We start from the raw sequence: 14,704 nt of genomic DNA, 5'->3' as shown, positions 1-14,704 counted from the left end.
TGGGGGAACATAATGATAGTGAACAATGAAAATGAGAATTACAGTTTTACTTGTTTTCGGATTAATGAAAATTGAATTAATATCATTATAACAGATAATACAGGTAGAGTTTTATTTTTTTCCTCTTTCTCTTTCACGTGCTTCATTTGCCTAATAGTGTCTCATATGATTCTCATTGCTACTGATGAAAAAGTGTGCTTGAAGAACTTAGTTATTTGCTAATTGAGAAGGCTCAAGGTGTTGTTGCCTGGTCTTGAGTCTGAAATGAGATTGAATTGAATATTTTTAATGCAATACTAAAGTTTTTAATGAGATTGAATTCAATGTTACTTCCAGTTTAGAAAACTCTAAAAATAATATAAGTTATTGGGCTCCAGCTCACATGTATCCAAATAATCACGTTTTCACCTGTTGAGCTTTATTTGAATATACTATTGGATTATATTATTAATATATTCAACACTCATAACTCACATCCTATAATACCCCAAACTCAAGCATTTAATTGATTAATTTTAATTAAATAATTAAGCATGTTTTAGTGAGTAAAATTAAGTATAAGGCTTAATTAAATGAATCTGAGTCACTTTTGAGGTAAAAAGTGTACTCAGTAAAAATTAAAGGGTATAAATGGGTGTAGGCAAAAGTACCCAAAATATAAAAGTAAAAATGTAAATATCCATAGAAAAATATTCCAGACTTTTGGGTAAAGTTTGGTGGTGAATGGAGTTGAATAGATAGACGAACCAATACTCGCTTAAAGTCACTTAACATAAGTTAAGTGACCAAAGCAACAAAAGAAACCCAATTGTCCCTCCCCAACCCGTCGTGCAGAAGAGAGGAAAAGAAGAGAAGAAGGAGAAGAAGGGAAAAGGAAGAGGAAAGGAGAGGGAGAACCCTAGGTGGAGCAATCCTCAACCAAATCCATCCGTTCAAAAGCCTAAATCACTCCAAATCTTCTTCTCCTCCATAACCCTAGCTTGGTTTTGTGTGGGAAGCATTGTGGGGGGGAGATTTCTTCCTCCCAAAATTCGACCCACATAGCTTTTGGAGGTGTTTGAAGACATTCCCTTCAAGGAGAGCTTAGGGGATCCACACCCTTTGGTTGGGATCTCTCTTGGAAGTCCATGTGATGCTTGCTGATAAGAATGTGTTAAGCTATTATGATTATGTGTACATCGAAAGTGAACCTTAGGGTGGAGTGATCTCCAAGGACCTCTGGTTTACTGTGATATATTCGTATATCTCACCCCGTGTTATGGGGACCCCCTTTCAGGTAAGGAAGCTGCAAGAGCCTATAATGGCAAGTGGCCTTATTTGCAGTAGATCATGCATGAAGAAAATGATGTTTTGAGATCATACATGTTATTTTGTAGATTTACATGTATAGGATTGATCATTGATAGCATTGACGTATGTAAATCTCGTTATATTTGATGGACTTAGCCTATGATCATGCCATTGGATATCCTTTTTGTTGATGAGAGCCAAGGGATGATCATAGCCTTTTGTAGCTAAGTTCCCCGTTATGTAATTAAACTTGTATTAATGCTATTTACTTCAAGGTTATGAATGCATGATGAATATTGGAAATGTTGAGCTGAATTGTCTATTAGGAGCTAAGCTGCTAGATTGGGAAACGTTGAGAAAACAAAGGTTATGCTGCCCAATTTCTGTTAAATCAATGATGAGAGGATGAGAGTTAAGCAATGATATAGGGATATCGCAAGCTTGTTAAATAGGTTGTAAAATGTGTAGGATTGATTCTCCAAGAAAGATACATGAAAAATATGAGTATAGGAAATTGCCCAGAAGAGGGGGCTTAAGCCTGCAAATGGAGGCTTAAGCCTGCTCAGGGGGCTTAAGCGCCCATGAGGGGGCTTAAGCGCCCTGATGCACCTGTGAAGACCAAAAGCTCTCTGCCGCCTGGGGCTTTAGCGCCCAAAATGGGTGCTTAAGCGCCCAGGTAGCGCGATTAAGCGCCCTGGAGCGAGCTTAAGCGCCCTTGGTGGCTAAAAAATGTGAATTCCCTCTGTCTGTGGGCGCTTAAGCGCCCTGGAGCGCGCTTAAGCGCCCTTCCCGCGTAGTTTTTCAGCATACACCTGAGTTAGTAAAATTGTCATAACTTGAGCTACAGAGCTCCAAATGAGGAACGGTTTGAAACCACGCGTAGCTAACGAAGAGATCTACAATATAGTAGAAGTTGGGAAATAAATAAGAAGTAAATTAATGGTTTAAAAATGGAATAAGAACATGATGTTAAGCTTGGTTTATCTGATTCCGCAAAGTAATATGGTTATGATCACGCAATTGGGCATTATAAATTCGGCATGTTTTAAAATGAAAATTTTAACCGGATTTTAATTAAACCCATGTGATTGTAACTGCGCTTAATATCATAATGCGATGTTAACAAACCGGTTCTAGAACGGGGTGTTACACATCCCATGCAAGACGTGTTTCTCTCATAGATCACGCCTCATGTAGCGAACGCGTGAGTGATCATGCCCAATTTTGAACGTGACTGAGTACAATAAATCTATATTTAGTTTCAAAACAGATGTATTTTTGTAAATAATTATTAAAATAACAATAACTAAAAACAGAACTTAATCTAGTGGTAAGGTGCTATAGAAGTATTTTAAAAAAACGTTTAAAGGTTGGTGCGCTGCCGTTGAAAGGTTGTTAGGTTGTCGGATTAATTGTCAAGGCAAGTACATTATGTATTTGTTTTTAGGGTTACAATATATTTACAAATTTTTTTCTTTATAAATTTTTATAAAATTTATTATATATTACAAATATTACATACTCTTAAATAGTATATATTATCCTTAATATATAATATAATTTCTAAACAAAAAATTTGTAAATATAATTTTTACTCTTGTTTTTGTTAGGAGAATTATTTCTCTTTTGTATTAGGAGAGAAATTTTCTCATATGACTAATTTAAAAAAAAAAAAAAACAGAGGCACATTTTTTTTATATTAGTGCAACAGCCATGTGAACTTCTGTTGGTTTGGAGACATATTGGCTGAGTTGTTGTACTGAATAAGTGAGATCAGGTCTGGTTGTTGTTAAGTATAAAAGGCGTCCTATTAACCGACGATATGAAGCTTCATCAGTTAAAGGATTACCAGTATCAGAGCTGAGCTTTGAAGTTGCATCCATGGGAGTGGAAGCTGGTTTAGAAGCAAGCAAGCCCGCGTCTGATAATATTTCTAATGCATATTTTCTTTGATTCAGTATAATTCCTTCTTTGGATCTGGATACCTCAAGTCCAAGAAAGAATCTTAAGAAACCAAGATCTTTGATTTTGAACTGTTGATCAAGGAACGATTTCACATAATTGATTTCCTGCATATTATTTCCAGCCAGCACAATGTCATCAACATATATTAAAAGGACTGTGAATGAAGATGAACTGTGCTTTGTGAATAATGAATAATCTGCATTGGATTGCTTGTATCCAATAGAAATCAGAGCTGAAGTAAGCTTAGCATTCCACTGTCTACTAGCTTGCTTGAGTCCATAGAGGAATTTTTGTAGCTGACTTACTTGATTGGGTTTGGAACATGGAAGACCAGGAGGAATTTCCATAAAAACTTCTTCCTTTAATTCCCCATGAAGAAAAGCATTGTTCACATCAAGTTGCTCTAAACACCATTTGTTGTTAGTTGCTATAGAGAGAAGAATTCGAATAGTAGTGAGCTTTGCTACAGGACTAAAAGTATCAAAATAGTCAATCCCTTCTAATTGAGTATAGCCTTTGGCAACAAGCCTGGCTTTGTATCGTTCAATTGTCCCATCAGCATGATACTTTATTTTATATACCCACTTGCATCCTATGGGCTTCTTTCCTTGAGGTAGGTCAACAATCTTCCATGTATTATTCATGTCAAGAGCTTGTAATTCAGATTGCATTGCCTTCTGCCAATGCTCATGTTTGACAGCTTGGTTGTATGTTTTTGGCTCCATATTTGAAGAAGTATTTAAATAGAAACGGGTAGAATGGGATGAACAAACATTATATGATAGGACAGAAGAAAGAGGATACAATGGAGTTTGAGAATTACCTGATTGAGTGACAGCTACAGTAGCAGGTGATGGATGTTCACAGTGGAAGTCTTGTAAATATGAAGGAGGTTTACGAGTTCTGTTTGATCTTCTAATGTTATCAGGTTCAGTTTCTGGATGTGATGTATATGGGTTGGAGTTATGGATGGGTACAGATGAGTTATTTTGAAAAATATCATCAAAAGGTAATATGGTAGGAGGATCTGTTTGATGTTTAGGTTGAATCTGTTTGGTAGCCATTTCAGTTTCTGCATTGAGAGGAAAAATAAATTCATTAAAAACTACATTTCTTGATATGAATATTTCTCTTGAGGTTAAGTCATATAGTATATAACCTTTAGTTCCTTCCTTGTACCCCAAAAAAATGGACTTACGGGCTCTAGGCTGAAATTTTGTTCTATGAGCTGTAATGGTTGATGTATAAGATAAGCATCCAAAGGTTTTCAGATGGATGAGTACTGGTGGTTTATCAAACAGAATCTCATATGGTGTTTTGTTTTTCAGAATTGGTGTTGGTAATCGGTTTATTATGTGTATGGCATTAGACCATAAATGAATAGGTAAATTGGATTGAAAAAGAATGGCACGGGCTACATTTAGGATATGTTGGTGTTTCCTCTCAACTACTCCATTTTGTTGTGGAGTTTCAATGCATGTTCTTTGAGGAGATATGCCTTTGTTTGAATAAAATTCATTCATCATGAATTCAGGTCCATTATCTAACCTTATGGTTTTAAGAGAGGCATGGAAATGATTCTCAATGTGAGCAATAAAATTTTGTAGATGTTTTCGTGTCTCATGTTTATGTTTCATAAGAATAATCCAGGTAAATCTAGAGTAATCATCAACAAGAGTTAAAAAATATCGATGGCATGTATAGAAGTATTTGAATAGGGTCCCCAAATATCTGCATGTAGTATTTGGAAAATTGCACTGGTTTTATTTTCACTGGAAAAATGAGGTAATTTCCTTTGTTTTGCTAAGTAACAAATGTCACAAGGGGATACATCTGTAAAGGAAATAAAAGGAAAAAGGGAAGATACAAGTTTCATGCTAGAATGGGAAGTATGGCCAAGTCGCATGTGCCAAAGCATTGCATCATCAGAAACTTTGGAAGTATCAGAAACTTTTGTATTTAAGGCTTGGGCTGGTATGTCAAGGATGAACAATCCACCACTTTGCTTAGCTGTACCAATCATCATCTTGGTAATATTCTGGTATATCAAACAACAATTATCAGTAAAGGTTAGTGAACAAGAAATGGTTTTGACTAACTTTGTAATTGAAATCAAATTGACTTGGAATTCAGGGACAAAGAGAACTTCTTTGAGTATGAGTTGAGGAGATAAAAAAATGGTACCAGAATAATGAGCATATACATTTGATCCATTTAGTAATGATATAGAAATGGGATGGATTTTTGATAAATTTTTGAAATAAGATCGAATGGAACTGATATGGTCAGTAGCACCACTATCTAATATCCATTGATAGGAATTGTTACCTGTTGGGTTTATTTGCTTGTTCGAAGAGTCTATGTTGGCCACAGAGGATGCTTTAACAAAATTATTGGAAGATGTAGCTATGTCATTTGTGCTCTTACCATTCTGCTGAAGAAGACCAAGAATCTTTTGATACTGTTCTTGTATCAATGCAAGATCCATCTGTTGTGGTTCATCATGATGGTGCACACTATTATTTGCTTCAAACTCATCATCAAATTCATGAACAGATTCATGTGATATGTGATTGGCTTGCCCTTTGCTCTTGTAACCATGAGGGAAGCCATGTAATTGGTAACATGTTTCAATAGTGTGGTTGCTTTTTCCACAATGAGTACAAATCTTTTGTGATCTGATTCCTCTTCCTGAACCTCTACCTCCATTGAATTGTCCTCTGCCTCTGTTTAAAGAACTTCGATAATTGGATTGGTTTGAAAAATTATTGAAGGCTCGAACAGTAGATGCATTTTCAAATGATACTCCTGTATTGAATTGCCTTTCTTGTTGTACAACTAAAGAAAAGGCCTTATCAATATCAGGAAATGGATCAAGCATCATAATGTTTGACCGAACACCTGCATATTGGTCATTTAATCCCTTCAAGAAACGTATAACAAGATCACGTTCACAATCAGTTTTCACTTGTTGTACAGCTCCACAAGTGCAAGTTGGAAGAGGTTTCAAACTCTCAAGCTCATCCCACATAGTTTTTATTTGAGTAAAAAATTCTGTAACTGGTTTTTCTCCTTGCTGAAGACGATAAATGTCTTCTTGCAAGTCTGAAATTCAAAAAACATCAGATTGAAAGTACCTTTTTCACAAATTCGACCAGACATCAGAGGCTTTATCCAACCAAAGAACTGATTGGGCTATCACATCTGAAATGGATCGATGAAGCCATGCTAAAACCATTATGTTACATCTTTGCCATGCTGGAAAAAGGGGATCATTTTCTTCTGGAATCACTATGCTTCTATCAACAAAGCCCAACTTATTCTTTGAGCGCAATGCCATGGACATTCCTCTTGCCCATGTATGATAATTGTTTCCAGTCAATGATGAAGGTACGAGCACTAATGCAGGATTTGCACTGGGATGAAGATAATACAGGTTTCCAGGATTTGTAAGAAAATCTGCAGCATAATTGTGATTTGCCATTGTAGAAAGAAAGAGAAAGAAAAATTCTGGAAAGTTCAAGAAAGATAAAAAAGAGCAATGCAGCGGAAAGAAAGAAAGGATCAAGAATGAATACCAGAGCATTTACAGCTCTGATACCATCTTAACTTCTGATATTCTCATCTTGAGAGTAAAAATTCATCTATTTCTCATTGAAGAAGAAGTATTACAGGACTGACTTTATATAGAGTGCAGTAAGTAAAAGAATACAGTGACCAACTAACTAACAATAACTAACAACTAATAGTTAATAACTAACATAACTATCAGCTATTTCAAGTCACGTGAGTATGATCTTCAGTTTCTGCATTGGATGGTAATAGAAGTATATTAAAATAACGTTTGAAGGTTGGTGCACTGCCGTTGAAAGGTTGTTAGGTTGTCGGATTAATTGTCAAGGCAAGTACATTATGTATTTGTTTTTAGGGTTACAATATATTTACAAATTTTTTTCTTTATAAATTTTTATAAAATTTATTATATATTACAAATATTACATACTCTTAAATAGTATATATTATCCGTAAATATATAATATAATTTCTAAACAAAAAATTTATAAATATAATTTTTACCCTTGTTGGAGAATTATTTCTCTTATGTATTAGGAGAGAAATTTTCGGTTTTTTCACCATTTTGCCCCTCATTAATTATTTAATAATCATTTTGCCCCTTATTGCAAACTATCTACCAATCTGCCACCCTTTAATCGATTAAATTGAATATTTAATCGATTAAATGGTCAAATGAATATTTAATCGATTAAATCTTCAACTTAATCGATTAAATCTTCCTCTTTATCAGAAGAACAACCTTATGCATGAGAGATTTAATCGATTAAATAGGGAGATTTAATCGACTAAATCTTTAAGTCAACGATTTTTGCCTATTTTGATCATTTAATCGATTAAATTTTTTGCTTAATCGATTAAAGAGGGGGCAGATTGGTAGATAGTTCTGAATAAGGAGTAAAATGATTATTAAATAATTAATGAAGGACAAAAGGGTGAAAAAGCCAAAAATTTTGTCGTGTGACTAATTTTTTTTTTTTAAAAAAAAAACAGAGTCACATTTTTTTATATTAGTGCAACATGAAAAATCAATCTTATACAAAATGAGAATATGATTTCTCTTTCGTTAATGCAAAAATGAGGACGACGCGGTTCTGTTCGCAGGACAGAGGCCGAGGAGATGGAGTTTGGGTACAGACTACATAGTACAAACCGAGCCGCTTGGCACTTGGCTTTTGTTTCGGTGCCCCTTCCCTGCTCGAAATTGAGCCAGCAGGGAAGAGATTTGCATTAAGCCTTCTCGAACTTTATATTTACGCTTCATGGCGAGTCACACAAAAAATTAAAAAAAAATCCTATGAAATTTATAATTGTGATTAGAGTGTTGATACGGTAACCTGATATTTTTGTATTTTGAATATCATTATTCAGACACGTGTTTTTTTATACTTGTTAAAAATATGTGTGAACAGTAAATAATAGAGTCTCAGATTAGTTCACGATGGATAAAGTAAATACGATACAAGTAGAAAAGACATATAAATTTAATATTTTAATTTTTTTAGATTAAAATATATGGTGTAAAATCTACTGATTGAGTATATCTGAATGAACTTACTTTAAAGGGACAAAATTACTTCCATGCTTATTTTCAAACTTCTTATCCCTCGTTCCAACAGGCGTCAGTAAATATTAAGGAGGTGTTTATCAAATTAGAATTTTTTTATCGGAAAAAAATAATTTTCAGGAATGTGATGAGCAATTTTTTTTCCATGTAAGTTACTAAAAAGTGTTTGGTAGGCTAATTTCTTTTTGAAAATATTGAGTTAATTTTACTGATGTTATGTGTTAATTTTTTCATCACATGAAAAAAAACAATTCAACCCCGTCAATAATAATCTTCCATAACTATTTTATGAAGAAAAAAAATGATGGGAAAATAATTTTTTCAGCCATACTTTTAGTTAACTTCCTACCCTAGGAAATGTTAACTAAGGAAGTTATAGTTTACACAAATTCTCGTACACGGGATGAAAGAAAAAAGAAGATGAATGGTGATGATTAAAATCCTTATGTTGGGGCTTAGCCCCTCTTTATTTACAAAAAAATAAAAAATAAAAAATCCTTATGTAGTCTGTGAGGGAATATCTTTATGTATGTCGCACCATTGTTGTCAAAAATTAGTGTAAAAACGTAAAAACTTACGTTTTTACGTTTTTACTAAAATGGTGCGTATTAAAACTCAAGTAAAAACTGTCATTGGTAAAAATTGGTAGAAACGTCGCGTAACCGTTTTGACCGTTTTTACTTAAAACTAAAAATTTAATAAAAAAAAAGATTTACAAAATTTTTTTTAAAAAAAAACTAATTTTCATATTTTCCCCAAATCATATTCACAGTATCTTAATATCTTTTTGTTTGGATATATGTTTTTTATAATTGCCTTATAAAGCTGCAATTCTATTATAAGTTATGCTATGAGAATCGTTTTGTGTTTTTGGATCATTGTGTGCATTGAAAGAAGTGGAATTATATCCTGATGAGCGATGATCCAAAATCTGCAGAGTGTATAAAGCAGTTAGAGCATATTGGTTATTCGTTATTTGTTAATTATCACTATTTATAATTTTGATACTTGGTTATGAAAAATAATTTTCCTTTTTAGATAGATAAGTGACTCAAACACATGTTCATTATGTGATATTTTTTTTACATGCATATATATAATTTTGTATCTTGACCTTAAGTGGTAGAAAGTAGAAACTTTACGTTTCATGTCGTTTCTACGTTTTACGTTTCTACCACCCCTTTTCGTTTCTACGTAAAAACTCGAGTTTGACAACATTGTGTCGCACTATTGTATTAACTATTAATTTAATTAATAAGTTAACAAGTAATTGCAGAAGCACTATTTGGAATCCGTTTGGATAAGTTTTTTTTTCTTTCCAAAATCTGTTTTTTTTTTTACGAAAAAAAAAAAACACTTCTCACTGTAAAAGCTATATTAGATTAGGATTTTAAAAGACTTTTTTGCATAGTTGTAAAACTCGGCCCGACCCGGCCGGGTCGACCCGGTACCCGGCGAACCGGTCATCGGACCAGTTCGGGTTAAGCATTGAACCGGTCATGCATCGACCCGGTCAAAACCCGGATAAAACCGATCAAACCCGGTGACCCAGTGACCCGGTCGGGTCATGTATTTAAAAAAAAAAAAAAACCAAAATTGTTTCATCTTGTTAAAAAAATATGTAGAACTCATTTTAAAATTTTTTGTAATTTTATTTGCTAGTATACTCTTCTACAATGACCTCAAATTTTAGCTTCTAATACTGAAGCAATTTGCGAAATAATAAATTAAGAGAATGCGATATATATATATGTCATTTTAATGTAGTTGAATTTGAAAAATATGAGTTCAATGTCATTGAGAGGTATGTTTATGGGGATACTGAGTTGCAATTTAAATTGACATAGTAATAGTATTCATTTTTATTTATTCATGCTTCTTATTTTTGAGTTTATTTAATGAACATTGAGTAATTCATTTTAGATATGGAGAATATAATTGAATTCATATTTTCATATTTTTATATATCTATATATATCTGGGTCAACCGGTCCGAGCAGTGACCCAGTAACCCAGTACCCCGACCGGGTCGGGTTTAATAACACTGCTTTTTTGAGATAAAAAAATCTTATAGATTTTAAAAAACTATTTAAAATTTGATGACATTAAAGACGTTTTTTACAATCAAAATTTCATAAAATTAGATTTTAAAGGATTTTAATAGAATTTATAAAATTTGAAAGGACAATATAGATTTATAAAATTTTAAAAAATCATATTAATTTTTAACAAACACTCAAAATTACAAGAGATAATAATAAAAATAACAAAGAAATGCAATGAAATTAATAAAAAAAATAAAACTTAATATAATTTTCTCAATCAGTAAAACATAATATAATTTTTAATAAACATTCAGAATTACTAAGGCTCTTCATATATCTAAAGTTATACTAGTCTTCCATGCATTGACATTTTCTCGTTCATGCTCTTGAGTTTGATCAATGGATTGAAAATTATCTTCTTCATTTGGTATCAAAGCTATGCATATATGATTATAAGACCCAATTTTTTATTATTAAAATAATTTTAAATTTGCATATAGAACCTAAAGTTCATGATAAAATATCGTTTGGAATTTTTTGCAATTGATCTTGAAAACCTTGGAGATTTTTGTCCTACGTGATGAGAGTTTTATAAACATATATTATATGCATATTTTCAATAAATATTCTAAAGAAAATTTGAATCTGAATTTCTGGGTTTTATTACATGAAAGTTTAGAAAATTTCTCAATTTTTTTTCAATCGATACATTGAAACCTTAAATTGCTTTGCGGCTTTTGAAAAACAAGTTTTTAGTTATCTATTGACACAAAAGTTATTTGAAATCATTTTCTAAAATGAAGAGATTTTGTTCATGAATGTATTGTTACGAAATATATGGTTCATATTTTGAAAATTTCAATCTTTCTTTAAATTAATATTGTTTCATTGATGTAAAGCGAAAATTTGCTTGAGGGTTTTAGTTCCGCTGTTATTTTTCATTGTTTTATGTTATTTTTAATACAAAAATCACACCTTTTGTGTCAAGAAAAATCGCGACCCATAGCTCGAAAAATTATTTTTTAAACTTCAAAAATTTCTCAAAAATGGCTCAAAAAATATGTTGTTTTGAGATAGATTATATTAAAATCTCGCTGATTTGTTATTTCTTGAATATTTTGTGATGAAAATTGCTCAAAAATATGCTATTTTTGAGTTTTGACGAAGCTCCCCATGGCGTAACCCGATTTTGAGCGGCTCAACCTGCCAAAGGAAAAAGAAAACATTGCAAAAGAGAAATATCAAGAAATCCTAGAGGTTATGGTGAGATCGTGAGAGAGACAAATTCTATTTATAAATAATCTTTTAAAATCCTAATCGAATACCACATTACACTTTTTCAATCCATTAAAATCCTAATAGATTTTTTTGTCCAAAAATAATCCATTAAAATCCTTTGAAATCTCAATCCAATACACCCCTTAAGTCAAATATTTTTTTTTCAAAAATTAAATATTTTTTTAAAAATCTAAATAACTTTAACTTTTATAAAAAAATACTTCTAAATAAAATGATATAAAAGCTACAGGCTAAACAAACGAGAATATGGATTCAGAAGTAACTTTCGTAATCTGTATGACTATATGCTTCATAATTTGTCTCCTTGGAGGCTTCCAATTAAAATCGAGGGTGAATTAGCTATATCCCTCGAGTTTTTAATTTTCAAATAAACTCCAATATTTTGTTTTTGTACTGAGTTTAGGCTTTAAAATATAAAAATTTAGTTTAATTTCGTTTTTTAAGTAAAATATAAATTTTATTTCCTCAAAAATGAAAACAAACTATGCAGTTGTTGTGAATAGGAAGTCAAGTGAGTCAATTTTTTGAATTGTAGAACTTGCCTCCTTCATATTAAAAGCTTGCTTTAAGTAGATATATCTGAAATATGAGGAAGGATCCTTTGACACCGGTGTCAAATTTGAAGTTTGACATCTCATCTGAGAGCCATTAAATCAAAAAAAATCAACGACTCTGATTTGTAAGCATGTGACACCATTGATCTTTTTTGATCTAACGGTTCTCAGATGAGATGTCAAACTTCAAATTTGACACCGGTATCAAAGGATCCTACCTCCTGAAATATAAGACGAGTGCGGAGTTTTATGCAAAAGCAAAACCCAGAATAACAGCAACCTTTGTGCAGGTTGACGCCCTAATTAATTAATAATATAGCATAATGTTTGAAAATGAATAATAGATAACATCATCGAGATAGACCGAACAATTTGTTTTAAATATAATTGATCATGGTTATTCGGTTATTCCTACGTATTGTGTTTTATGTCTCTACAACAAAAATTGATTAGTGACACTGGAGATCCAGACTTAAACAGAAGCAAAACTAACATCAGCAAACAATCGTCAAAACCGCCATTAATTGGGAGAACAACAGCTAATCCTAAATATGTTCTCATACTTGGGGATTAGCCAAAGGATTAAACATAAACAACAAACATTTAATAAAAGTAAACATGCCCTAGAAATTGGTAGCCTTTCTATTTCACAATATGATCACTCATCTACATAATATTCAACATGTATTCGATCATGAATTGGAATTCTTAATTTTGATAAGCCAAATGATTAAATAAAAGCAACAAATAATTCAATTAAAGAAAATCCAATAGGAACGGGTCGCTTTCAAAATAATGCTTAATGAGATCTATTTCACAGTTTGATTATCCACTTAGCTAAAAGTAATCGTTCTGTACAAATCCACAGCTTTGCTATAATTGCAATAACTGTGAAAAAAATTTATTTAAAAAATGTACAATCACCGCCACTGACTCTGTAAGAGCCAACAATTCTTCAGCTGCGACTGCACAGTTTCCCTGAAGTTTTTCACTTTCACCAAGCAAAAATGGGTCGAACAAATACCCATTCCATGACCCTGACCCGACCCGACCCTGCTCGTCTTCAACAAATAACAAACCGGGTCGCACCCGACACCCTTACCCTGAACCACGATCCCCCACGCCCTCGTCGTTCTCTCCTCCCTCCCTCGCTGTTCGCCGTCGTTCTCCGTCTCATCTCCGCCCAATTCCTCCACGAATATAACCCCCTCCGGCAACGGCGTCTCCCCTGACTCCCACCTCTCCTTCACCGCAGGCCAATCCTCCACCACAACCTTCTTCTCCGTCGCAAGCGTCGCCGTTTCGCTCTTGGGATAAACCTGCACCAGAAGCGGCGCGTCCTTCAAATTCTTGACAATCTCAGACACCGAAGCCCTCATCCAATTGTCGAGCCTCTCCTGCGCTTCAACGGCGTCGTTCGATCCTCCCTCGCGCTTCCCGTACGATTCCAAGCTCATCCGCTTCTCCATTACCTTCGCCGTCGCCGCGGCGGCTGCGACGGCAGAGATCCTCCCCTTCCTCACCGAATAACCGACACGATCGCCGAACCCGACGGAGGACGGTGGTGCAAGGGTGAGACTGCACCGCTTCGGGATTCCGTATTTGACGGAGACACGGTTGCTTCCGCCGTAAGCAATGCCCAGAGACGACGCCATCTGCTTCTGCGAGGATGGCTGGTGAAGGAACCGTGGAAGAACACTCAGAATGAGAAAACCTAAAAACCGAAACGCGTTTTCTTTTGGTTTTGTGAAGATTAGGGTTTGAAAGGATGATAAACAAGAAGAAGAATTAAAAGCAGAGTAGAGATAGATAGAGAGGATGGGATGATTCTGTTTTAGTAGTGTGTACGCGTTCAAAATTAAAGGATAAATAGTGTAATGCGAATAATTATCAAATGAAGGGTCATGATTCAATGGTGATTTGGACTCTGACTCGGTTTCCTAGTTGCCTTTGTCTTTAAACAAACCCACCAACCACTGTTTACAAATCAAAAACTCACATTCCTATCGTTTTTATTTAGGCTAATGTTTGAAATTGCTACGAAACACCAATAAACGGGTTTGTTTCTGTGCGGGTGAGTATGTTATAAAATGTGTTACACGCTTTTAAAAGTGAAACGAACGGGTTATGATTATCTTTTGAGTGGATGAGATTGAAATGAACGGTGAGGATGAGATCGATGTGAAGGAGTAGGAAGAGGGTGATGTAGGTGATTGTCGGCGGGTTCAGCGTGTGACGTAAAGAAACGAATACGAGAATTACACGAGGTTGCACGCGAAAAGTGCATGGATTGCGAAGGCTGGCACACAGGGAGCATTCGCTTCGCGCAAAGCTTGGCCAATAGAGTGCAAAGTGGATGACACGTCAGATTAAATAATATCCATGTCAGCATTTTCGCGGTTTTTAAAATG

General features: G+C 34.0%; 2 protein-coding genes across 2 annotated transcripts; both read right to left on the bottom strand.

The window, feature by feature from the left end:
- Window positions 1–5,261: 5,261 nt before the first annotated feature.
- LOC133311050 (uncharacterized) lies at window positions 5,262–6,739 on the bottom strand. The gene is made up of 3 exons (XM_061512064.1): window positions 6,502–6,739; window positions 5,584–6,360; window positions 5,262–5,293 (listed from the first exon to the last, which is right to left on the bottom strand). The coding sequence occupies exons 1-3, from the start codon at window positions 6,737–6,739 to the stop codon at window positions 5,262–5,264; spliced, it is 1,047 nt and encodes a 348-aa protein (XP_061368048.1).
- Window positions 6,740–12,925: 6,186 nt separating this feature from the next.
- On the bottom strand, window positions 12,926–14,259 carry LOC133311067 (uncharacterized). Its single transcript, XM_061512082.1, has one exon. The coding sequence runs from the start codon at window positions 13,946–13,948 to the stop codon at window positions 13,214–13,216; it is 735 nt and encodes a 244-aa protein (XP_061368066.1). The 5' UTR covers window positions 13,949–14,259; the 3' UTR covers window positions 12,926–13,213.
- Window positions 14,260–14,704: the final 445 nt, after the last annotated feature.

This window comes from Gastrolobium bilobum, unplaced genomic scaffold (assembly GCF_033153095.1).
Source record: "Gastrolobium bilobum isolate Gb01-03AN ecotype WA unplaced genomic scaffold, APGP_CSIRO_Gbil_v1 utg12942, whole genome shotgun sequence".
Classification (NCBI taxonomy): domain Eukaryota; kingdom Viridiplantae; phylum Streptophyta; class Magnoliopsida; order Fabales; family Fabaceae; genus Gastrolobium; species Gastrolobium bilobum.
The sequence above is the reverse complement of the archived record's forward strand: the minus strand, read 5'-3'. Positions and strand labels throughout refer to the sequence as shown.

Coding starts and splice junctions, on each gene's coding strand:
- LOC133311050 (XM_061512064.1), bottom strand. CDS start 6,739: ATGGCAAATCACAATTATGCTGCAGATTTTCTTACAAATCCTGGAAAC. Junction 6,361..6,501: donor TTTTCCAGCATGGCAAAGAT/GTAACATAATGG, acceptor TTTGAATTTCAG/ACTTGCAAGAAGACATTTAT. Junction 5,294..5,583: donor CAAGCAAATAAACCCAACAG/GTAACAATTCCT, acceptor TTGATATACCAG/AATATTACCAAGATGATGAT.
- LOC133311067 (XM_061512082.1), bottom strand. CDS start 13,948: ATGGCGTCGTCTCTGGGCATTGCTTACGGCGGAAGCAACCGTGTCTCC.